The sequence below is a fragment of the Panthera uncia genome, chromosome F1 (genome assembly GCF_023721935.1).
Source record: "Panthera uncia isolate 11264 chromosome F1, Puncia_PCG_1.0, whole genome shotgun sequence".
Lineage (NCBI taxonomy): Eukaryota > Metazoa > Chordata > Mammalia > Carnivora > Felidae > Panthera > Panthera uncia.
Genome location: NC_064813.1, coordinates 66247751 through 66274555, shown reverse-complemented (window position 1 = coordinate 66274555; position 26805 = coordinate 66247751). Strand labels below are relative to the sequence as shown.

General features: G+C 42.5%; 2 protein-coding genes across 7 annotated transcripts in view; one reads left to right on the top strand and one right to left on the bottom strand.

The window, feature by feature from the left end:
- The window catches only part of DAP3 (death associated protein 3), a 320245-nt gene that overhangs the window by 113101 nt on the left and 180339 nt on the right, over positions 1-26805 (top strand). The gene's annotated exons all lie outside the window — the stretch shown is intronic.
- Positions 1-26805, bottom strand: part of ASH1L (ASH1 like histone lysine methyltransferase) — a 192900-nt gene that overhangs the window by 18254 nt on the left and 147841 nt on the right. For 5 of the 6 annotated variants that reach the window (XM_049634839.1, XM_049634836.1, XM_049634841.1 and 2 more), the window contains 6 exons: positions 26474-26578; positions 19110-19183; positions 17462-17507; positions 17237-17345; positions 12507-12713; positions 12232-12378 (listed from right to left, as the gene is read on the bottom strand). In XM_049634839.1, coding sequence (XP_049490796.1) covers positions 12232-12378; positions 12507-12713; positions 17237-17345; positions 17462-17507; positions 19110-19183; positions 26474-26578 — 688 coding nt within the window. The remainder of the gene's footprint in view (positions 1-12231; positions 12379-12506; positions 12714-17236; positions 17346-17461; positions 17508-19109; positions 19184-26473; positions 26579-26805) is intronic. The other variant, XM_049634840.1, reaches the window with a different exon arrangement.

Here is a 26805-nt window from a genome sequence, read left to right as displayed (position 1 = left end):
ATGCTGTCAGTGAGAATAGGTCTTAACGTTTCCTGCTTGATATTCAAAGTCCCTCTAAAACATGGTGTAGGTCTACTTATTAAGTAAATTATTTCTTATGGTTAATCTGTAAAACTTCTAGTTCCTACTGGTCTCCAGCTTTCTCACCTGTACAGGAGTCGCTCTTTGGTTCTGTTCTATGTAACTTACTAATGATCTACCATGCACTATTCTAGATGCTTTGTGTAATAATTATAGCTATCACTTGAGTGATTGTTAAATTAATTACAACATCTTGCAGTACTTATTTAATCCTCCCAACAACAGTATTAAAAACGCACTATTATTAGGGGCGCCTGGGTGGCTCGGTCGGTTGGGCGTCCGACTTCAGCTCAGGTCATGGTCTCACGGTTCGTGAGTTTGAGCCCTGTGTCGGGCTCTGTGCTGACAACGCAGAGCCTGGAGCCTGGTTCCGATTCTGTGTCTCCCTCTCTCTCTGCCCCTTCCCCACTCACGCTCTGTCTCTGTCTCTCTCAAAACTAAATAAACATTAAAAAAATTTTTTTTTAAAAGATACTATTATTAGACAGTATTATGGCCCCCATTTTCTAAATGAGGAAGCTGAGGCAGAGAGGTTAAGTAACTTATCGGAAGTCACACAGCTAATAACCGAGGGAATCGAATTGTTTTTTTTTTTTTTTTTTTAAGTTATTTATTTATTTAGAGAGAGGAACACAAACAGGGGAGGAGCAGAGACAGACAGGGAGAGAGAGAATCCCAAGCAGGCTCTGCACTGTCAACGTGGAGCCAGATGCGGGGCTCAAACTCACGAACCTCGAGATCTTGACCTGAGCTGAAGTTGGATGCTTAACCAATTGGTCACCCAGGTATCCCGAAAGTTTATTTTTTAATTTTTATTATTTTCAAAAATAATTTTTTTAATGTTTATTTTTGAGAGAGAGAGAGAGACAGATGGACAGAGTGTGAGCAGGGGAGGGACAGAGAGACAGGGAGACACAGAATCTGAAGCAGACTCCAGGCTCTGAGCTGTCAGCACAGAGTCCGATGTGAGGCTCGAATTCATGAACTTCGAGATTATAATCTGAGCTGAAATCGGATGCTTAACTGACTGAGCGACCCAGGCACCCCCAAAATTTTTTTAAAAGTAATTTCTATACCTGACATGGGACTTGAACTCACAACCCCAAGATCAACACACACATGTGGCTCTTCTGACTGAGCCAGCCAGATGCCCCTATAAATACTGCTGAATTTTATCAAATGTTTTTTCTGTTGCTCCTGTTGGGACGATACGTGATTTTTTGCCTTTATTCTGTTAATGTAGTTAAGTTACACTGATTGTGAATGTTCAACCAGCCAATCAACCTCTCATTCCTGGAGTAAACCTCACACAGTCATGATGTATTAACCTTCTTATATACTGCTAGAGCTGATTTGCTAAAATTTTATTTTTTTTTGCTAACATTTAAATCAGGATTTTTGTGTCTGTGTTCATGGGAGATACTGGCCTATATTTTTTCTCTTTTAACATTGTTGTTAGGTTTTGGATGAAGGTTATACTAGCCTTATGAAATACAAGAGTTTATAGGATATCGGTAGTAGAGACATTATTTCTTCTTTAAGAATATATAAGAATCAGGGGCACCTGGGTGGCTCGGTCGGTTAAGCATCCGACTTCGGTCCAGGTCATGATCTCATGGTCCGTGAGTTCAAGCCCCGCATCAGGCTCTGTGTTGGCAGCCCTGAGCCTGGAGCCTGCTTCAGATTCTGTGTCTCCCTCTTTCTCTCTGCCCCTCCCCCACTTGTGCTCTGTCTCTAGCTCTCAAAAATAAATAAATGTTAAAAAAAAAAAAAAAAAGAATATATAAGAATCATCAATGAAGATATTTGAGCCTGAAGCTGTTTTGTCAGCAACTGTTAATCATATACCCAATTTCTCATAGACATTCAGACTTTTTATCTATCCTGGTATCGTTTTTGGTAAGGTGTGCTTTTTCAAGGAATTTGTTCATTTAACTTTCCCAATAGAAAAAAACTGTTCAGGAAAATGGATAAACTGACTGTGGTATACTTATATATAGGAACATTAGTCCAGAATAAAAATCAACAGAACACTGATGTACCGAACACAGGTACACTGTAAAAACACTATTCTAACTGAAAGAAGCCAGACACAGGCTACGTATATATGCAGTTCCGCAACAGGCTCTAGGCAAGATGAATCTGGTGACAGAAACCACATCACTGTTTGCCTCTGAGATGGCGAGATTCTAAGGAGGCAGAAAGGAACTTTCTGAAACAATGGAAATGTTCTATATGTCGGTAAGGATGTGGCTTGTGTGGGTGTCCACGTCTGTAAAAACGGGTGGTGATTTACATTTAAGATCTGTGTCTCGGTGGCGCCTGGGTGGCTCAGTCGGTTAAGTGTCAGACTTCAGCCCAGATCATGATTTCACGGCTCATGGTGTCGAGCCCCGTGTCAGGTTCTGTGCTGGCAGCTCAGAGCCTGGAGCCTGCGTCAGATTGTGTGTCTCCCTCTCTCTCTGGCCCTACCCCACTCACACTCTCTCAAAAATAAATACTAAAAAAAAAAATCTGTCTCTATGTAATATGTAAATTTAAAAAATTGACAAAAATAGAAAGCCGTCGAAACTCTCCTCTTTTAAAAAGTTGTGTTAAAACACACATAAGATAAAAAGTGGTGTTACGTACATCCGCGTTGTTGTAGAGCCATCAACACTAACCACGCTCATGGCTCTTTTCATCTTGTAAAACTGAACACCCACGTGTGACAACCTGCTACCCTCCCACCGCTCACCACTACCGCACTATCTGCGATGCTGACGACTCTGAGCGCCTCATGCGGGTGGAACTGTACAGTGTTTGTCTCTTGTGCCTGGCTTTTTTAACTCGGCATAATGACATCAAGGTCCGTATCCACGATGTAGGATATTGTGCATTTTCCTTCCTTCGTAAAGCTGAATGGTAATTCCGTCACACGTATGCACCACATTTTGCTGGCCCAGCATCCCCCGAGGGACACTTGGGCTGCTTCCACAGTTTAGCTCCTATGAACAATGCTGCTGTGGATACGAAGGTGCAGACACATCTTCCAAACACGGCTTCCAATCCTGCGTAAACAGCCGGAGGCAGCCGGAGGTGGAACTGCTGGGTCATAGGGTAATTCTGTTTTTAATTGTTTGAGTTTCCCCAAGTGGAAATACCACTTCTATCCCCACAGGCTGCGAAAGGATACCAACTGATCTACATCCTCATCAACACTTGTTTTCTGTTATTCTGACGCAGCCACACGATAGGCGTCAGGTGGCGCTCTTAAGGATTAGTGCTCTCGGACACCTTTTCCTATGGTTATTGACCGTTTGTTTCTTTTCTTTGGAGGAATGTCTCTTCAAGTCCTTTGCCTTTTTTTTAATTATTAGTTTTTAAGTTAGTTTACTCATTTTGGGAGAGAGAGAGCGAGAGCGCGCACTAGCGCCTGCGAGCAGGCATGAGCAACGGAGGGGCAGAGAGAAGGGCGGAGAGACGATCCGAAGCAGGGTCCATACTGTCAGTGCTGTCAGCGTGGAGCCTGGTGCAGGGCTCAAACTCACAATCATGAGCCTGACCTGAGCAGAAATCAAGGGGTGGACGCTTAACCGACTGAGCCACCTAGGCGCCCCTGCCCACTTTTGAATCAGGATGTTTATCTTCTCCCATTTTCTGGGTTGCCGCTTTACTCTGTGTCTTTTGATGCGCAAATTTAAAAATTTTCATGAAATCCAATTTGTCTGTTTTCACTGGTTACCTGTGTGAGCTTCTATCCTGTTTTTAAATATATTTGTTTAATGTTTGTTTATTTTTGAGAGAGAGAGAGAGAGAGAGAGACAGTGTGAGTGGGGGAGGAGCAGAGAGAGAGGGAGACCCAGAATCCAAAGCAGGCTCCAGGCTCTGAGCTGTCAGCACAGAGCCCGATGAGGGGCTCGAACTCACAAACCGCGAGATCATGGCCCAAGCTGAAGTCAGGGGCTTACCGACTGAGCCACCCAGGTGCCCCATGCCTCAAGTTTTCTTCTAGAAGTTTGGTTGTCTTAGGTCTTAGTTTAGGTCCTTGATGTATTTAATTTTTGTATATGGTGTTAGGTAAGGGTCCAGCTTCATTTTTTTGCATATGGATATCCAGTTTTCCCAGCAACATTTGTTGAAGACTATCCTTTTTCCACTGAATGATTGTGGCACACTTGTCAAAACTCTTTTGACTGTGTATGTGAGAGACTATTTCTGAGTTCTCTTTTCTCTTTCATGGGTCTATTGGTCTGTCCTTAGGCCAATAAAATGCTGCTTTGATGACTGTAACTTTGAGGTTAAGTTTTGAAATCAGGAAGTGTGAAGTCCTTCAAGTTTTGTCCTTTTAAAGAATGGTTTGGTTGTTCAGGTCTCAAGATTCCATGTGAATTTTAGGATGGGTTTTTCTATTTCTGTAAAAAAAAGTCATAGGGGTTTTGATGGGGTTGTACTGAATCTGTAGATGGCTTTGGGTAATACCGATATTTTAACAATATTAAGTCTTATGTGTTTCCATTAATTATGTCTTTTAAAAAAGTTGGTTTTTTTTAAGCTTTTTTGGAGAGAGGGGAAGGGGAGGGAGGAACAGAGAGAGAGGGAGACACAGAATCCGAAGCAGGCTCCAGGCTTTGAGGTGTCAGCACAGAGCCGACGCAGGGCTCGAACCCATGAACTGTGAGATCATGACCTGAGCTGAGGTCGGATGCTTAACCGACTGAGCCACCCAGGCACCTCAATTTATGTCTTCTTTAATTTTCTTTCAGCAATGTTTTACAGTTTTTTCATGGTACAATTCTTTCACCTCATTGGTTAATTCCTAAGTATTTTATTCTTTTTATGTGCAATTGTAAATGAAATTGTTTTTGTAATTTCCTTTGCAGGTTCACTGTGTATGGAAATGCACCCGATTTTTGTGTGTTGACTTTGTACTGTTATTTTGCTGAATTTGTTTATGAGATCTAACAGCTTCTTTGTGAAGCCTTTAGTATTTTCTACATAAGATCATAGCATATGCAAATAAAGTTAAATTTACATCTTCCTTTCTGATTCGAATGTCTTCTCTCTCTTTCTTGTCTAATTGTTCTGGCTAGAACTTCAAAACTGTGTTCAACGGAAGCGGAAGTGCAGAAGCCAAGCACCCTCATGTCGCTCATGACTTTATGAGGGATACATTCCAAGACCCCCAGTGGATATCTCAAACTGTGGACAGCACCAAACCCTGTGGGGGGTGGGAGGGAGGGGAAAGTGGGTGATGGGCATGGAGGAGGGCACCTGTTGGGATGAGCACTGGGTGTTGTATGGAAACCAATTTGACAATAAATTTCATATTAAAAAAAAAACAAAAACAAAACCCAAACCCTAAATATACTATGTCTTTTCTTAAACATATATACCTATGATAAAACTTAACTTATAAATTAGCACAGTAAAAGATGAATAACAAATAAGTAATAATAAAATACAATTGTAGCAATATACTGTAATGAAAGTTAACTGAACGTGGTCTCTTTCTCCCTCTATCTTATTTTATTCTTCCTTCCCTTGTGATGATGTGAGATGATGAAATGCTTACGTGATGAGATAACGTGAGGTGGATGATGGAGGCGTCGTGACATAGTGTTAGGTTACTCCTGACCTTCTGGCCGTATGTCAGAGGGAGGGTCACCCGCATCTAGACCAAGGCTGACCACCGGTGACTGACACTAAGCAAAGTGAAACTGCGGATAAGGAGGGACTACTGTATTGTGTTCAGGTAGCTTTCTTCTATGCCTATTTTGTTTTTTTCAACAATGTTTATTTCGAGAGAGAGTGCAAGCAGGGGAAGGGCACAGAGCAAGGTGGCGAGAGAATCCCGTGCAGGCTCCATGCTGTCAGTGAAGAGCCTGACGTGGGGTTTGAAGCCACAAACCGTGAGATCATGACCTGAGCTGAAATCAAGAGACGGAGGCTTAACTGACTGAGCCGTCCAGGCACCCTTTTAGTGCTTTTATTATTATAGGGTGTTGAATTCTGTCAAATGCTTTTTTTGCACCAATTGAAAGGATTTTTTTTCTCCTCTCATTTTATTGATGTGGCCTATCACACTTTCTCTTACGCTGAACCATTCTTGCATTCCAAGAATAGATCCCACTTGGTCAGGGCATACAATCCTTTTAATATGCTGCTAAATCCTGCTTGCCAGCATTTTGTTGAGGACTCGTGCATCAATGTTCACAAAGCATACTGGCTTGGTTTGTAGTTCTCTTTTGGGGTCTTTGTCTGGCTTTGGTATCAGGACTACGCTGGCCTCACAGAGTGAGTCAGCAAGTGTTTCCTTCTCTTCAATTTTTTGGAAAAGTTTGAGGATCGGCATTAGTCTGGAAGCATTCATCAGTGAAACCATCAGTTCTAGGGCTTTTCTTTGTTGAGAGATTTTTGATTACGGATTTGATTACGCATAACATTACGGATTACCAGTTACGGGTTTGGTCAGATTTTTTTGTCTCTTCATGATTTTAGTCTTGGTAGGTTTTGTGTTTCAAGAAATCTGTCCATTTCAATGAGGTAATCCAATTTTTTGGCATACAACTGTTCATAGTGTTCTCTTACAATCCTTAGTATCTCTGTAGAATTGGTGGTGACCCCACTTCCATTCCTGAATTTCGTGAGTCCTCTTTTATTCTGAGTCCATCCAGCAAACGCCTGTTGACTTTATCTTTTTGAAGAACCGATTTTTGGTTTTACTGATTTTCCTTTCTGTTTTTCCTATACTCTATTTCTCTCTACTCTGATGTTCATGATTTCCTTCCTTCTGCTAGCTTTGGGTTTAGTTTGTTCTTTTTCTCGTTCCTTAAGTGGTAAAGTTGGGTTGTTGACGTGAGATCTTTTTTATTTGTAATGTGAACATTTATGCCTACAAACTTTCCACTCAGCGTTGCCTCTGCTGTGCCCTGTTTAGGTGTGCCGTGTTATTTTAATTCATCTCCAAGTACAGTAAAACCTTGGTTTGCAAGCATAATTTGTTCTGGAAACATGCTTGTAATCCAAAGCACTCATGTATCAAGCGAATTTCCAGAACCACTGGCTCAATTGTGATCATGTGACATTGGGCATCACGTAGTACTCGTATTGCAAGACGTCGCTTGTTTACCAAGATAAAATGCATTAGACACGTTTGCTCATCAGGGTGACTGGGTGGCTTGGTTGGTTAAGTGTCCAACTTCGGCTCAGGTCACGATCTCAGTTTGTGGGTTCAAGCCCAGTGTCGGGCTCTCTGCTCTCGGCACAGAGCCCGCCTCAGATCCTCTGTCCCCCTCATGATCTCAAAAATAAACATTAAAAAAAATCTGCTCATCCTGTGGACCACTCGCACATTTGCAATCCAAGGTTTTACTGTACCTCCTTCCTTCCTTCCTTCCATCTTTCTAACAGAGAGGGTGGGGGGAGACACCCACGCAGAGGAAGAGAGAGAGGGAGACACAGAATCTTAAGCAGTCTGCACGCCCACTGCAGAGCTGGCGGGAGAGGGAGGGGCTCGATCTTACGCCCCTGAGATCATGACCTGAGCTGAAACCAAGTAAGACCCTTAAGCAATTAAGGCACCCAGGTGTCCCAGGTGTGTAAATCTTTGTAACGGTTTTATCTTCTTGTTGCACAAAATCTTTTATTAGTACACCATGTGTTTCTCTGTCTCTTGTAACCATTTTCGGTTTCAAGTCCATTTTGTGCAGCTGCTGTTGCGCTGTTTGGGTTACTATTTGTATGAAATACCTTTTTTGATCTTTTCACGTCCAGCCTGTTTGTTTTTGGATCTAAAGTTGAGTCTCCTGTAGACAGCATGTAGCTGGATCATGTGTTACTTATTCTGATCGTTTTTAAACCAATTGAGAAAAACCTGACACACATATTAGTTTCAGGTGTACAACACGATTCAATAAAGGTCCACACTGCAAACTGATCACCACAGTAATTCTATTTCACATCCATCCCCACACTCAGTTACAAAGTGTTTTCTTGTGCTCAAGCTCTATTCTGCTAGCAAGCTTCCATTAATCCATCAGTGAACACTGGGGTTATTTCAATGTCTCTACTATGTAAATAAGGCTCCTATGAACATGGGGGTGCAAGTATCTTTTTGAGTCTGTGTTTTTGTTTCCTTCGGATAAATACCCAGAAGTGGAATGTGGGATCATATGGTAGTTCTATTTTTTATTTATTTTTTCTTAAGCAGGCTCCACGTCCAACGTGGGGCTAGAATTCATGGTCCCGAGATCAAGAGTCACATGCTGTGTACCAACTGAACCAGCCAGGCAGCCGGATTTTTAATTTTTTGAGAAAAGTTTATACTGTTTTTTTTTTTAAAGGTTTTATTTATTTTGAGAGAGAGGGAGGGGCAGAGAGCGAGGGAAAGAGAGAGAGTCCCAGGCAAGGCTCCATGCTGCCAACACAGGGCCCGATGAGGTGGGGCTCGAGCCCACAAAATGTGAGACCATGACCTGAGCTGAGATCAAGAGCTGGACACTTACCCTGAGCCACCCAGGCGCCCACCATACTGTTTTCCACAGTGGCTGGGCCAACTCACATTCCCACCTACAGTGCACGAGGGTCACTTTACTCCTCCTCCTCACCAACACTTGCTATTTCTTGTCTTTTTCACGATGGCTTTTCTAACAGGCATGAGGTGCTATCTCCTTGTGGTTCTGATTTGCGTTTCCCTGACGATTAAGGATGTTGAGCCCCTTTTTCATGCACCTGTTGGACATCTGCATGTCTTCTTTGGAAAGATGTCCATTCAGACCATTTGCCCTTTTTCAACTGGACTGCTTCGTTGCTACCGAGGCGTAAGAGTTCTCTGTATGTATTTTAGATATTAACCACCTGCCAGATGTATGAATTGTGCTACTTTCCCCCACTCTGTGGGGTGCTTTATTTTGTTGATGGTTTCCCTTGTATAGAGTTCCTCGTGGTCCCACTTGCTCATTTCTGCTTTTGTTGCCCTTTGCTTCTGGTGTCAAACCCAAAAAGTCCTCCCTGAGACTGATGTCGAGGAGCTCATCCCCTGATTACTTCTGGGAATTTTATAGTTTCAGGTATTACCTTTAAGTTCTCAAGACATCCCGACTGGACTTTTGTGTATGGTGTAAGACAGGCATCCAGTTTCATTCTTTCATACGTGGCTGTCCGGTTTTCCCCACACAACTTACTGAACAGACTGCCTGCTCCCTACCTTTGCCTTAAATTGATCATATGAATGCAGCTTTATCTCTGAGCGCTCTGTTGTACTACATCCATTTCTGTTTTATGCCAATACCATACTCTTTTGATTATTATAGCATTGGAACAGTTGGGAATCATGAAGTGGGAAGCCTCCAGCCTTATTCTTCTTTCTCGATTCGTTTCACTATTTGGGGTATTGGGATTCTTTGTTCTATTTCCCCGAGATTTGCCACTGAAGTTTTGATTTTTATTGCACTGAGTTTGTAGACTGCTTTTGGCAGTGTGGACATTTTAACATTAATTCTTCCATTCCATGAGCATATGATATCGTCCATTTATTTGTGCCTTCTACAATTTTTTCATTACTGAATTATTAAGGGTTTCAGTGTACATGCTTTTTACTTCCTTGATTAAATTTACTTAGGTATTTCATTTTTTATGCCACTGTTGAAAATGGGAGGATTGTTTTCTTAATTTCTCTGATAGGTCATTATTAGAGTATGGAAATTCAACTGAATTGCATATTTTGATTCTGAATTCTGCAACTTAAACTTCATCGATCAGTTCTAACACTTTTTTCAGGTTTTCTGTATACAACGTCATGTCATCTACAGATGGAGACAGTTCTACTTCTTCCTTCCCAATTTGTATGTATTTTATTTCTTTTTCTTGCCTAACTGCTCTGGCTAGTACTTCCAGTACTATGTTGAATAAAGGTGGTAAGAGTGTTTTCTGATCTGTTTTTGTTTAATGTTTGTTTATTTTTGAGGTGGGGGGGGCGCAAAGAGAGAGAGGGAGACAGTGGACCTGAAGTGGGCTCTGAGCTGACAGCAGAGAGAGTGATGTGGGGCTCAAACTCACGAACCGTGAGATCACGACCTGACCCAAAGTCAGATGCTTAACCAACGGAGCCACCCAAGCACCCCGAGTGTTTTCTGATCTTAAGAGTAAAAGCTTTCCGACTTTCACCACTGAGTATGAAATTAGCCGTGGGCTTGTTCTATGTAGCCTTTATTATGTTGACATATGTTCTCTCATGCCCACTTTGTTCAAAGAGGGAGGTACAGAATCCAAAGCAGGCTCCAGGCTCTGAGCTGTCAGCACAGAGCCCGATGTGGGGCTGGAACTCATGAGCTGTGAGATCATGACCTGAGCCAAAGTCAGATGCTTACCCAACGGTCACCCAGGTGCCCCTCATCCCCACTTTGTTTAAAGTTTTAATCATAAATGGATGTTGAATTCCACTCTGTCACTTGATTGGAGAGTGTAAGCCATCCGCTTTTTTTTTTTTTTTCTTTAAGGTTTTAAGTAATCTCTGTACCCAACATGGGGCTCAAACCCACAACTCTGAAATGAAGAGTTGTATACTCCACCAGGTGAACCAACCAGGTGCCCCAGGCCTCCAAAATTTCTGATAAGAAACCTGCCTATCATCTTATTGAGGATCCCTTGTATGCGATGATGTGCTTGTCTAATGCTGCTTTCATAATGTGCTCTTTATCTTTTCAAAGTCTGATTATGTTTCTTGCTGTGAGTCTCTTTTAAGTTCTTCTTACTTGGAGCTCGGTGAGCTTTGTGGTTGTCTGTGTGCGTGCCCTCCATCAAATGTAGGAAGTTTACAAGCATTATTTTTTTCAAATATTCTCTCCGCCTCTTTCTCTTTGCTACTTCTGGGACACCCACGATGCACAGGCTGGTCTGCTGGATGGTGTCCCAGAGGTCGCCTAGGGTCTGTTCTCTTTCCTTCTATCTTTTCTCTTTCTGTTCTTCAGGCTTGGAGAATTTCCATTGTCATATCTTGAAGTTCACAGATTCTTTCTTTAGTCTGCTCAAATCTGCCTTTGAATCCCTCTAGTGGATTTTTCATTTCAATTATGGTCCTTTAGGCTTTCTATCTCTTTGGTATTTCCATTTTGTTCACACATCATTTTCACAAATTTGTCCACATCATCCCTTAGTTCTTTGAGCATCTTTGGGCATTTGTTTTGAGGTCATCGTCTAATGTATTCTCAATTGAGTCTTTTTTAGGGAAAAATTATTTTGAATTATTTTTTTTCCTTTGAATGGGCCACGGTTTTCTGTTTCTTTGTATTCCTTGTGATTTTTCCTTGAACACTGCAAGTTTGAACGTAATAATGTGGTACATCTGGAAATAAGATTCTCCCTCCTTTCCCAGTGTTTACATATCCTGACCTTTAATTTCTAGCTCCCAAGCGGAAGAAAAGTGAAAAATGAAGGGGAAGAAAATAGGGCCCTTCAAGTCTCTTGGTAGTCACTTCAGGTGGAGGAAGAGGGGCTTACGACAATGGTGGAGGACAGGGATCCCCGGCGTTTGGACGACAGGGTCCTCTTTACCCAGCCTGGCTTCTGCCACCTGTGAGCAAGCTGTTCCAGCAATGCCTACGTAGCCGCCTGCCGTGTGGCTGGGGGTAGAGGATGGGTGGTTGCTACTGTTCTAAGTTGAAATTCACCAAAAGGAACCACAGCTTGCCATCTCAGCCTTCCCCTAGTAGCTGCAAGCTTTCAACAGGCTCCAGAGTTCCAAAATTATTACGTTAGACATATTCTGCCCGTGTAATTATCTAAGAGGTAATTTTTTTCCTTTTCAGTTAGATTCTAGTCTATTTTACTAATTTTTGTTTCTCACTGTGACAAATCCAGTGGGCTTGTAATAAATATGCTGAGCAAACTCACAGGAGAACCATGTGACACAGCGCCCGGCACACAGTGAGCAGTCAGTATGTGTCGGGTATTACCGTTGTAGCATCGTATGTACTGTTGTGGTTTCCTGGGGGTAGTTAGGTTGAAGTGAGGGAACAGCAGCAGCTTACTCTCTGCCGCGAGGAGACGGTGTAACGGGATCGCCGGAGGTCTCGTGCCGGCTGACCCACGCTGCGGCAAGATCCCTCTAGTGATACCCTCGTGTCTTCCGCGCTGCTGGACTCTTGGCTTCACCAGCCCCTGCTCTCTTACCATTTCTGCATCTCACAGTTGGGATCGCAGCTGTGGTTGATGAATCGGGCCTCATTCCCCATGCGGTAACTGTCGATCACCATCCCGCTATCCAGGTTCAGGCAGTAGTGGTCGCTGTGATTATGATACTGCTCAATCATCCTGTTCCTGAAGAGGAGAGGAAGAATCGAAAGCCAATTAATGATTAAGTTGAAAGTAAATTGGAAATCTTCCATTTTCCATTCTCATCTGGTCTCTTTGCCATTTTCCTGGGGTGTCCCCACTAATCACTGTACCTGAACTCTTGCTCGCTGACAACCTCCCCCAGGTACTCGATGATGAACTGCCCGGCTTTTAGGGGTTCTTTGGTTCGGATTCCCCAACCTTTTTCCTCAGCTCGAAATCGTTCTAGACACTGCACCCACTCATGCCTCTGTATCCTCTGGTTACAGCACTGCTCACCACAGGGACAAGTGTTGGGGGAACATTCAGCAAAGATCATTCTAGAAAGAAGAGAGAGAACTGCATGTCAAATAATATTACATATGCCTTCAGGGACCCATTTCTCTTTTATAGGAACTCTTAAAAGGAACACACGAAATTTTTAATTTTAACAAGGTTGGATTGGTTAACAAGGTACTAATACATAACTCCAAAACTTAATAATACTGAAAATTACCAAGTCAAGTTATCAACACCGGATGGATTAAACTAACTGTCCACTAAGCATCCTGGGTAAACACAGTATCATATTTAGCTCTGTACTAAGAATAAAACCACAGACCATAGAGGAATTAATAATTTCCAGATTACATAGCATTTTTGTTTTGAAGCAGCTCATGGGTATGTACAGATTTTGTTTTCTTTTTAAATTGTGGCAAAATCACACATAAACTGCACACTGTAAATATTTTTAAGCATACAGTTCAGTACATTTGCATTGTCGTCGTTTTATAAGAATTTTATATTTTGTTAGTGTGAATGACATTCCCATACTGGAAATAACATTTCCAGTCTATATACTAGCTGAACCTATAACCACTAGTGAATTAACAAGCCAAAATTTCTGAACACAGTAGACAAAGTTGTTGTGTACCTGTCTTCTCACTGCTTTTCGCTTTTACATTTCTAGATCTTTCACAGAAGTGATTTAGTTTTGGTATAGGGTTTGAAATCCCAGTAAGACTACTGAACAGGATTAAAACAAGGGATGATTAAGAATATAACGGTAGATCGAAATATCACATTATATTTTATATAATGTACACACACACACACACACACACACCTTACAAATCTCGTAAAAAAAAAAGCATGTAACATTTTATAATCTGTCACAGTCTTTCTTCAAATAAACATTACCCCCATCTAAAGAGCAAACACAGCACAGTGTTGTCACAGAAATGAGCAGTTAAGAGTACCCACTGGGCTGGTCCTCAAGGTCTGACCATCAGCTTAGCCTGTGAAAGGCACTGGCTTATTGTCAAATTCATCACCTTTATGCTTTCTTCTGATGAATTCTTCGCTGCATGAATACTACTAAACATCCCTCCTGAAAATGCCTCCTTGATTTTATGTGCCTTCTTGATTGCTCACAAACCAAGGTTTTACCATATTTACTAGGGAAAATGTTACTGAGGTTATAAACAATGTTGGACACGTTCTTGAGTGTCTACCCGAACTGATGATAAAAACTCATTACTTGCTTTTATTTATTTTATTTTTTTTAATTTTTTTTTTTTCAACGTTTTTTATTTATTTTTGGGACAGAGAGAGACAGAGCATGAACGGGGGAGGGGCAGAGAGAGAGAGGGAGACACAGAATCGGAAACAGGCTCCAGGCTCCGAGCTATCAGCCCAGAGCCTGATGCGGGGCTTGAACTCAAGGACCGCGAGATCGTGACCTGGCTGAAGTTGGACGCTTAACCGACTGCGCCACCCAGGCGCCCCTCATTACTTGCTTTTAAAAATAGTCCTGAAACACCTGGGTGGCTCAGTTAGTTAAGCATCCGACTTCGGCTCAGGTCACGATCACAGCTCGTGAGTTCGATCCCCATGTCAGGCTCTGTGCTCACAGCTCAGAGCCTGGAGCCTGCTTCGGATTCTGTCTCCCTCTCTCTGTCCCTCCCCCACTCATGCTCGCGCTCTCTCTCTCTCTGTCTCTCTCTCAAATAAATAAAAACATCAAAAAATAAATAAAAATAAAAAGTCCCGAATCTAGTTTTCTGTGGATATATGAACCCTAACATAGACACAAAATTGAATCTTACAGATCCTTTGAGCTTTCCCCTGAAATATTTACAAAACCTAGAACCCAAAGACAGGAAAGACATTTTAGGTTGCTCCATTTAAGTAAATCTTTACGTGGGTTACTTTTAAATATATAAGGAAGCACCCACTGAATACTATATTTTAATTTTTATTAAGTACAGAATAAATAAATAATTTGTATTTAAATGTATGCATTTATCACATCATTCATTAGATGCATGCATATGTAGGAACCATATTCTCCTGATATAAAGTTGGCAGCATTGTATCTGAGGTTTTTGTTTGTTTGCTTGTTTTTGAAGAAAGACAACACGGTGTTAAGGATAAATGTGACACCCATACCAACAAAAATGACCCAAGACAACCAATGTAATTATGTAAAGGTAAATATTTGGATTCCAATTCCATGTGATTAAAAGACTAACGACTTAAGAGTAAGCAGAGTATATACTGGAAAGAACACAAATTCTGATTAAGACATGTGTGGATTCAAATTCTGTCTCTGTCACTCAAGTGTTGTGTACAATATGGAGCAATCTGCCACCCAGCCTCTAGGATCCTTCATTTATAAAATATAAAACTATTACCTATCTCACTGGAGTACTGTGAAAAAGAGAGGGAAGTAGCCAATGAGACAGTCGCTGTATTACAGCAATTTCACAGATAATAAATATCATATAAAAAAACACAGTAATGTTAGCACATAAAGGAATGCGAATTAAGCAATTTTAAAGATATATGATACTCCCAAATATTAAACCAATGAAATATAAAGCACCGAAAATAAAGTTAGGTGTGAATCCCTAAGCGGGGATGGAACTATGGGGAAGTGAGTATATTCAGGTACTGGTGGTGACACCCCAAATCCACTCATCGTTTCATGCGAGCCACTGGACAGCGCAGAGTAGGAATTATGCAAACATTCACAGTCCGTATAGGTAAGGCTCCTTCGGAGAGAGCACCCTAAGAATTAAAGAAAGAGGAACGTGCCCAGTTTCACTGTGGTGCCATTTTTAACAGCAAAACATTGGGAGTCATGTGAATGATGAACCACAGGAGGCTGGCAAACTAGGGGCTATCAACCTACACAAGATAACAGAGCACCTAAAAATGGTGAGTGAGCGGACCACATGGATACATGAAAGTGTGTATATGAAGCATCTGTGAGTGGAAAACAAATCAGTGCACAACACAGACTATACCAGCAGCCATGACTCCTATGTAAAACCGTATGTATGCATGTATGTTTATATAAGATGTGAATTTACAATGATGTGTAAGGCAGAGTTTCTCAGATGTCACGTTGATACAGGAGGTACTAGAACATTGATTCCCGTAGCCCATAGGACAGTTGACTAGACACTGGGGAAGCAGTTGTCTTTGGCTAGGAAAACTATCTAGAACAGGAAGTATCGATGTAAAGTTCATCACTGGTTCTTCTTTACTGTAAATTTGCTTATGTTACTAAAACCAACAAATTAGATCTCCATTCCAGGGTCTCTATCAGACATTTCCCTTTTGAAACCTCCATGTCATTTAGAACTCAATGGCCCCAAAGTAAAATAATAGTTTCCATCTCCAAACTAATCAGACCCCATACTTTCATTCTGTGGCAACAGGATTACCATCGCTCATTGGCAACACTGACTCAGTCAACACATGTCCGTCTCTGTGCGCATGCCAGTGGGTCACCAGACCAGTTTTCCTTCCAAACACATCACGCCCTTCTTTCACTGCCACCATCCTACCTTATGCCCTCATTATGGCGACAATGTACGGAGATCTAGGAAAGTTTCTAGAACTGTGCTGAATACTTTATGAACATCGTCTCCTAAGATCCTTACCCTCCCAACCCCCCATAAAGAAGGTACTAATTTTATTAGAGGGGTTAAATAACCTTCCTCAGGTCTTACAAGTAATAAGAGGATTTAAACCTGGGTATGGTTAAGACTCTTTTTTTTTTTTTTTTTTTCAACGTTTTTTTTAATTTATTTTTGGGACAGAGAGAGACAGAGCATGAACGGGGGAGGGTCAGAGAGAGAGGGAGGCACAGAATCGGAAACAGGCTCCAGGCTCCGAGCCATCAGCCCAGAGCCTGACGCGGGGCTCGAACTCACGGACCGCGAGATCGTGACCTGGCTGAAGTCGGACGCTTAACCGACTGCGCCACCCAGGCGCCCCTGGTTAAGACTCTTAAGTCTCATTCTTTCCCTGTTACTCTACGCAGCCCATGTGAGGGGCTGAATGTTTGTGTCTCCCCAAAACGAACAGCTGAAGCCCCGGCCCCCAGTGTGATGGTTATTTGGAGGTAGGGCATTTGGGAGGTCAACTGGCTTATATTAGGGTATGAGGGTGGGAATCTCACGATGGGATCAGTGCCCTTACAGGAGGAAGACCAGAGAGCTCTCCTCCCTGAGCACCCACTAAGGAAAGGCCACGTGAGCACACAGGCAGAAAGTGGCTGTCTATAAGCCTGGAAGTGGGTCCTCACCAGACAGCAAATACTTGCATCTTGACCTTGGACTTCCTAGCCTCCAGAACTGTGAGAAATAAATTTCAGTTGTTTAAGCCACCAGGTCAATGGTATTTTGCCGTAATAGCCCAAGTAGATTAAGACAGCCCATCAAGTAGGTTTTATGTATCTTTATGCAACTTCATGAGAGCAATTCAAAGAGCTTATTTAACTTTTCCCTCCAAATGAAGTGTCCTAGGTCTTGAAGCCTGTGCTTTTAGAGAAATCAATTTAGTACAGTACCTATTGAGACAGTCATCCACACAGCCCTTCCTGGTATCATCATCTGGCTTCTTACAGTTACAGGTGGTGGCCTCGTAACCAGAAAGGGGTTTGACATCAACGTAGACATCTTGAGAGAAGACAGCAAAGAGTAATTTGTAAACATATAAGATCATTTTTTAAGTGCCAGGCCAAGAAGAACATTGATGGTATGATGGCAGAAAAAATAGCTCCCAAGTTACTCACTTGAACGGATTTTTTTATATAGCGGGACATCTGGCTTTTTGTATAGCTAGAAGAAAAAAAAAAAGAAAAATCCTGATATAGCATTTAACTTCAAATGCCAGGCAGCAGCATCAATCACTAAAAACACAAGAAATTATCCATGTGCCCTGCTCCCATGGGAATATTTATAAGATTTTCTGGGTTGTGTGTATCTGAGGGAACTTCTTGGTGTTATCACTTTTTACCCTGAAATAAAAAGTGACTTACTAGACTAGAGGAGGGTGAGCTGAGAGAGAAAGAGATTCAACAACAGAAGAAACGGTAAACACTTTAATGAAAATGCGTTTTCAATTATAAGCTTCTTTAGCATGTTTTAGACTTAAACAAAAATTGCTTGAGGCTTGATTTGCCTTTATGAAAAGAAAGGAAAAGTTGCACAGAGCTTGTGGAGATGGTCTGGGGGAATATATGGAATTAAAAAGATGAGCACCCTGACCTTTTCAGGGTGGGTATTCCAGAAAAACACATTTCACATTTTAATTAAGGCAATTAATTTAGTGAATAAAGGGGAGAGGGAAGGCAGGAAATAAAGCTTTCATACTGCAATTAAGAAAATAAACTTGAAAAAAGTTTACGTATTTATTTCGAGAGAGAGAGAGACACAGAGTGCATCAGCAAGCACAAGGCAGGGAGGGGAGAGAGAGAGAGAGGAGAAGACCCCAAGTGGGCTCCGCACTGTCAACGCAGAGCCCGACGCGGGGCTCCATCCCACAAGCCATGAGATCTGGACCTGAGCGGAAACCAAGAGGCGGCCGCTTAACCGACTGAGCCCCCCAGATGCCCTAAGAGAGGGCGTGTTAACCTGTAAGAGAAGCCCCACCATCACTTTTCAGTGGGGATAGTCAGAGCATTGTCTCCTTCATGGTTATGAACTCTGACACAAATGTCTAACGTATCGATCCTCCCAGACTGAAGAGAGGTCACCAGAGAAGAGAATGTAGAGAAGGTCCATTGCTTCTGGCTTTCCAAAATTAAACTTTGGTGGAATCTGGGCAAAGCTCAGGAGTCTATTCATCACATTTGCATGACTCTTTTCCACTGCTGCTTTCAACATGGGGCCGGGGGCTCCAGCTCACCACAAACATTACTGGGGAAACTTTCCAGTTAGGGCAAAGGAGAGAAAAGAAAGCACCTTCCCACTTTTAGTTCCCCATTTAAAGATCTGTTAAAAGTACACGAGTGTTAAAACGTTTCCCTTGTTTCCTTTGGTAGAAGACCTCTTTTGTATGTGAAAAATAAATTCCAAACTGATGGGAAGGAGCCAACAAAAATAAAGCCTGAGATTTCTTAGTGCCGCTGGCAGTACATCTAAATTCTCCCGGGACCTGCATCAAACAGGATTCTTACAGAACCATCTCTGCTACCAGAATAAGAGTCCAGAATAATGCAGAAGGTTGCCCAGGGAAGCAGGAACTCACTGCTATTCTGAAGTAGGAATACAGGCAAATAGGTCACATTAAATATGGATGCAAATTCATTTTCCTTAGTCCGTAACCTTCACGGGGACACTTCTCCATACGTCCTAAGATGAGAGCGTAACAAGGAGGCAGAGACAGAGACTTGCAGGCCCCCCTCCCCAGAACAAAACCTGTAAGATAGGCTCCTGTACCTGATTATGTTTCCACTGCCAAAGGATGTCATAGGGAAGCTGGAAGTCAATTCTCTTTTGCCTTAGATACTTTCCTGAAACAAAAAAATACTATCAATTTTGGTATCTGTTCATACAAAGGGTCAAACAGCCACAAGGTCTAATACACACGGACTAGGAAAACAAAGATTTAATTTCTAATTTTATAGATTTTTCCATCACAGATTTTGAATTTTAGCTACACTTTTCCAGCATGCTTCATGCGGTATCTGCTGAAGATCAATTTTAATAGTAGCCTATATGAAACAACATACCAAAAAAGACACAGGTCGTTATGAAGCAAACCGAAAACTGAGAACTGTTCGTTTATTAAAATTATTTCCTAGAGCATCTGGCGTCTGTTCTCCATTATTATAAATAACCTAAGATGGTCTGTAAAAATGGGAAGTGTAAGAATTTTCTAAACTAGGAGTCCCTGAATTTAAATAACTCAAGAGTATCTACATTCCAATTTATGATCTGTTAACATTTTTTCCGCTCTCTATCAGAACAGTCCTTCTATCAAAAGTCAAAAGCCCCCTTTCTGCTTTAAAGAGGCCGCTTCTATTTCCTTGCTCTCTGACTTTTCTGTCCTTGAGGTGACTCGTCTGCGCAGGAACTACAAGCACTTCTCCGTCACCTGGGTGCTCGTCCCATCACTGTCTCCGGACCAGCAGTTCGCGGACACTCTGCTGATGCCGAGGGACTCGAGGGGGAAAGACTGCCTTCACGCCACGAAGTACTGCGAGTCTACTGCCCTCCCAGTCCTACGGAGGCACGTGCCGGCTCGCCATGCGGCCATTCGTGCTAACGGGGGAAGTGATGGTGGGTACAAGTGCTGGCATCTTAGCAGGAATTCAGGCAAGTGGCACAGAACTGGACTAGGAGAACGAGACGACTGGAAATGAGCCAGGCCGGCAGCATGAAAACATTAAACATCGTGAGCGCTTTCGATGAAGTCACGAAAATTCTGCGGAATGTTGACCCGCAAGTCAGAAATGGTAATGTCCCGCACGGCACAACAGAAGTGCGCATCCTCGACGGCTGTGTCCAGGAAACACACTTGCGCAGACACAATGGCGAGCGGGGCTAGCCTCTTCCGCGCGGCACCACCTGTCCTTGGACAGATGACTGACAAGCTGTGGCTGTTCGGACTCGGGAACTGAAAATGAGCGAAGTGAGCCGGTTACTTCAGAAACAGCTGAAAGGGTCTGTTTTCAGCGATAAAATCTGAGCGTGGACATTGGTGTTTTGGAAAACTCGTGGCGACTATCATGCGAGTCTTTAGAACTGCAACAAAATTCTCCTCGTGAAGTAAGTGGCAAGGTTAACAAATGCGAATGGTTTTGGATACACACAGGGAATGGAAGAACAATACAATTCAGTGAATCAGAACTGTTTTACTGGCCAATGCGTGAAGCAATAAAGTCACACACGGGTAACAAACCCATTTATTTTTATGAAAAAAAAAAATTTTTTTTTTCCAGTTTACTTATTTATCCTGAGAACGGCAGAGGCAGCACAAGTGGGGGAGGGGCAGAGAGAGAGAGGGAAGCGGAGAATCCCAAGCAGGCTCTGCGCAGCCAGCACAGGGCCCGACGTGGGGCTCCAACTCACGAAACTGCAAGATGGTGACCTGAGCCGAAACCAGAAACCAAGAGTCGGACGCTTAACCGACTGAGCCACCCAGGTAAAAAATGCATTTAAATACCAAGAGAGAGCAATCACTTTAATGTACCAGAATACAAGAAGTTCATCAGTATTCATACTCCACATTATAATTCACCTTTAAGGAACAATTACGTTTATATTTTTGCTACAGTGTCAAAGAAGAATTATCTGAAATTATTAAAATATTCTTATCTGCATGAGAACAGATTTCTTCATGTATTTGAACCACAGTAACATCCTAATAGATTGAATGCAAAAAAGATTAGAAAATCCAGATGTCTTACATTAAATCAGACATCAAAGAGATTTGCAAAAATGTGAAATAAGTCACTTTTCTCATTAAATTTTTCTTTGGGAAAGTTATTTCTCATAAAAATGTTATTTACGTCAACACGTAATGTGCAATGAGTTTATCGGACAGATCTGAGGATACAGCAGCACGGATCACAGGCGTATCCTGGGAGATCAGATGTGTGGAGTTAACGTAACAATAATTTTGGGGTTACAGCTGGAGTCCACTTGCTGATAGGGAAGTGAAGCTGAATACCTAACTACAAAGTCTGCAGTGAAAAGTGGAAACAACTTAAAGGTTTATCAAGAGGGGAAACTTTGGTACGTTAAAAAAATATATTTTTTTAAACATTTATTTATTATTGAGAGACAGAGAGACACAGAGTGTTGAGCAGGGGAGGGCAGAGAGAGAGGGAGACACACACACACAGAATCCGAAGCAGGCTCCAGGCTCGGAGCTGTCAGCACAGAGCTGGACGCGGGGCTGTGTGACCACAACAGGTGCTTAATAATTGCTTCTTGAAATTACTTAACAACAGAACTTTTACTTCTGCCTAACATTTATTGAGTATCGACTGTGTACCAGGTCCCAGACCAGGATTCTACACAAACTACCTCACATCTTCACCCTATAGACAACTCCACAATGTCTCCATTTACTGATTAAAAAGACAAAAACGAACAAAAAAACCTGAGAATCAGAGAGACGAAGTCACTTTTCCAAGGTCACACAACGAACCCAGATTTTAGCTACGTACCAGATTTTTTCTTTTTCTTTTATTTAAGAAAAAAAATTTTTAATGTTCATTTATTTTTGAGAGAGACAGAGACAGAGCATGAGCGTGGGAGGGGCAGAGAGACAGAGAGAGAGAGAGACAGACAGACACAGAATCCGAAGCAGGCTCCAGGTTCCAAGCTGTCAGCCCAGAGCCCGACGCGGGGCTCGAACCCACGAACTGTGAGATCATGACCTGAGCTGAAGCTGGATGCTTAACTGACTGAGCCACCCAGGCGCCCCTGTACTGTTTCTTAATAACAATACAAATATAATTTTTAAAAAGTCAAAATCGGTCCCCAGAAATAGTACAAACCCCTTAATGTGAAGGATTAACTCCTTTCTTTGCCAGCAGTATCTGGTATGTTTTCTGAAGGGTGTGTCCAAGAGTGAAGGAGAATCCAGTAAGTTACGCATTTTTTAAAAGAATACTTTTTCGCTAAGAAAGCATCCATATCCTCCACATCCACTTCATCCAACCTCAAGGACATAATTTTCCCACAGTCCAACATCTTGACTTTTGCTCGCAATGAATTTCCATAGATGTATTAAAAAAGAGGGGTGCCTGGGTGGCTCGGTTGAGCGTCCGACTTCGGCTCAGGTCACAATCTCTTGGTTCGTGGGTTCGAGCCCTGTGTTGGGCTTTGTGCTGTCAGTGCAAGGCCTGCTTTGGATCCTCTATCTCAGTCTCTGTGCTCCCAACCCCCCCCCTCCCGCCCCCTTCACATGCTCTCAAAAATAAATAAAAAACATTAAAGAGAGAGACAGAGAGAGAGACGACAGGTCCCAAATGGAGTCACTTGGGTTAAGCCAAGTCACCACACCAGGGCTTGCTCTGTAACCTAACAGCTGTTTACATCTTCTCCAGAAATACAGCCTTAACGGGTCAGCACCAGTGACAAAATCTGCTACACAGACCATTTTCCAGATCCCCCTGAGGAACATGGGGTGAGCTGCCCTTTTCCTTACCCCTCCCCCCTTCTGCCTTTCTGTGCAGCTCCTGGGAGCAACTGTCCACTTGCTGGCTGGGATGTGTTGTGGGACGAGGCCAGTGACCTCTCAGTTCGTTCGGATGAATCCCGGTGCCTTTCCTGGCCCGATCTGTGTCCCTCCCCTCAGTCCCCACCCTGAGAGCCGGAGGAAGAAATGATGGCACACTCTTCTGTCCTCCAACATCTCTGAAACCACCGCCGGGTGATTCACTTCTAAGAAGTGAGACCTACCTGAACGGTTTCCTTAACCAAATTCTGCTAGAGATGATACCTCAGCGGAAGCTAATCAGGAAAATCTCATTTACAACAGTGATTCTGTAGCTAACCCGCATTTTAAAACTGGGGGAAAAATCACTTTATAGCCATGTGAAAATTAGATGAAATCACATCTTTTGTGGATTTTTCTTATTGTGTGCTAAAGCCTTGAGATCTTAAGTACTGCCACTGCTCGCTAGGGAAGGAGCAAAGAGATCCTTTTCTCTTTGAAAGAAAACGGAATTTGTGCAATAAAGTCATTTTAAAGAGGAGACTTGTTACAAAAGCTCTAAAGTCTGTGCTGACCTTGAAATCTAACGGGGGAAGTCACGATGATTTCCTTTCATAACATCAATCCTAACACGAAGAGGAATGGAGGACTGAGAACATCACTGCAAAGCCTAGTTGTTAATGAGGCAGCCGGCAGGCGAGGAGCTCAAAGGAGAGGGGGCTACTCAACAGACAGGAGAAAGAGAACTTCCTTTTCAAGAAGAGATCTTAAACTATGACGAAAACTTGGCATTTTTTAAATAAAACGGCGGGCCTGAGATAAAGCTGTTTGCTTATATATAACCTGCGTACGGAATTCTAACATCACTTTACAAACAGATAAGAATTATTCATTTCCTCTGTTATCCTGTGTAAATGGCTCTGGTATTCTCTCCCAAGAAAACTGTAGCAGGGGCCCCTGGGTGGCTCAGTCGGTTGAGTGTCTGACTCTTGATTTCAGTTCAGGTCACGATGCTGGGGTCGTGGCATCGAGCCCCACGTGGAGCTCTGTGATGAGTGTGGAGCCCGCTTGGGATTTTCTCTCTCTCTCTGCCCTCCCCACTCGCATGCGCCTTCTGCTGTAGTGGGTCACTGAAAGGCATAGTATTATCAGTGGGGTGTGGGCCATTTAGGAGATTATAAATAAGGATCAAAGATATTTACAGGAAACTGTTTAAATTTCACGAAAGAAAACACTAGAATTCAAGTTTTTCGTTTTGTCAGCCTGACGAAAAAGAAGTGAGACCCAGAAACATAGGGATAGTGTGATTCCCCCCCAGTGGAAAACTGCCAGCCCCAGAGGCAAGGATCTTCACCTGTGTTGCTTACGGGTGTATCCCAAGCAGGTAGGAAACTGCCTGATCAAACGACAGGCAGCGCTGAACAAGTATTTTTGGAACGGACGGACGCAGAGGTGTCTTCTGAGGAACAAACACCGAGGGACTGCACCAGCTGTCAGGCGGCACCACCCGTCCCCACAGTGTGTATGGTTTTTTTTAGTAAGTTTTCATCTTAATAACCCGGTGCTCATCACAAGTGCTCCCTTAATCCCCATCATCCCCACTGCTTCTTGAATTCTACTCTTCCTAAGCAGTTTCTTCTTTCTTTCTTCCTGCCTGGCATTCTAATTAATTTCCCCTGGTTTTATTGAGATAAAATTGACAGGCATCACTGTACGTGTTAAAGATGTACAGCACAGTGGACTCGCTTTCATATACTGCGAAGTGATGACCATTAGAAGTTTAGTGTCCACGAGGCATTTCTTACAGATACGATAAAGAGGAAGCAGAAAAAGACAATTTTTTTTTTTTCCTTGTGAGGACAACTCTTAGGATTTACTCTCTTAAGTCTTCCGATCCAGCAAACAGTAGTGTTAACCACAGTCATCAGTCTGTACAGTAGATCCTCGATACTTACTTGTCTTGTAACTGGAGTTTACGCCTTTTGACCACCTTTCTCCTAATACCCTCCCCACCTCCCTTTGCTTCTGGTAACCACAAATCTGATCCACTTTCTTTTTTTCTTGAACAGATTTTGCGTTGTTATTATTCTTTATTTTTAAGTAATCTCTAGACCCAACGTGGGGCTTGAATCTACAAGCCAGAGATCAAGAGTTGCTTGCTCCCCTGACTGAGCCAGCCAGGTGCCTCTGATCTCCTTTTCTGGGAGTTTGTTTTGGTTTCGTAGATCCCAAAGAGTGCAGGTACAGGCGAGGTTACGCCGCATTTGTCTTTCTCTGTCTGACTTATTTCATTTCGCATAATACCCTCAGGGTCCATCCGTGTTGTCACAAATGGCAGGATTTTCTTTTTCTCTTTTCTTTCCTTCCTTCCTTCCTTCCTTTTGTTTTCTTTCCTTTATTTTTAACATAGCTGAGTAATATTCTATTGTATGTATATGCTTCCTCTTCTTTATCCACTCATCCCTCAGACTCTTAGGTTGTTTCCATGTCTTGGCTATTGTAGATAATGCTGCTATGAACATGGCGGGGAGGGCACAGCAGATATTTTTTTGAGTTAGTGTTTTCACTTCCTTTGGATATATATCCATAAACGGAATTGCTGGATCATTTGATTGTTCTATTTTTAGTTTTTCAAGGATCCTCCATACTGTTTTCCATAATGGCTGTACCAGCACAATTTCTTAAACACAACCAGCTTCCTCTTGCTTTCACATTCTCATGTGTCATTTCTCCCACCTAAAATTGAATCCTTTCCACCAAACTAAGCCATTTGCCTCATTCTTTCTATTTCTATTTAAGTAATCTCTACACCCAACGTGAGGCTCGAACTCACAACCCTGAGATCAAGAGTTGCGTGCTCCACCAACTGAGTCGGCCAGGTGTCCGTTTGCCTCATTCTAACCCTTACTTAAAACTCTGTAATTCTGGGGTGCTGGGTGGCTCAGTCGGTTGAGTGTCCGACTCTTGATTTCAGCTCAGGCCATGATCCCAGGGTCATGGGATCGAGCCCTGCGTTGGGCTCCGTGCTGCGCTCAGGATTTTCTCTCTCTCTCTCTGCCCCTTTCCCCTGATCTAATTAAAAAAAAAAAAAAAAAAGTCTGTAATTTTAACATAGTTATCATAAACAATCATATTCAACCCTGATTACTAGAGCTGTTCTCTTGTATATGGTTGTTAATGTAATTAAGTTTATCGATCTTTTCCAGTGGTGTTTATACATTTTGTGGTCTTCTGTGTCCATGTCATAAAGATATTCTATTTATCATGTATCTGATAATTCATATCCAGATATATACAGAACTCCTAAAGCTCAAAAACGAGGAACAAATGACTCAACTCAAAAGCGGACAAGGACTTGAATACACATTTCACTAAAGAAGACATACAAATGGCCAAAACGGACATGAAGAGACGCTCAACATCACTAGAGGGGAAATGCAGATCAAAACCATATGAGATTACCACTTCACACTCATTAGGATGGTTATTATGAAAAATAACAGAAAAAGACAAGTGTTATTGAGGATGTGGGGAAACTGAACTCTCAAGAATTGCTGGTGGGGATATAAAAATGGTGCAGCCACTGTGGAAAATAGTGCGGCGGTTCCCAAAACATTAAATATAGACTTACCAAAGGATCCAGCAAGTCCACTTCTGGGCATATATACAAAAGAATTGAAAGCAGGGTCCTCAACAGAGAATTGTAAACCAATGTTCACAGCAGCATTATTCACAACTGCAAAAAGGTGGAAACAACAGAGATGTCCGTCGGCGGATGAATGCGTAAACAGGGCATGGAGTGTGTGCACCCACACAGAGGAGTGTTATTCAGCCTTAAAAAGGAAGGAAAGTCTCCTACACGCCAGAACACAGAAGAACCTTGCGGCCGTCACGCTACGTGAACTATGGTAGGCACAAAAGGACAAACGCTGGAAGGCCCCACCGTACGAGGATCCTAAAACA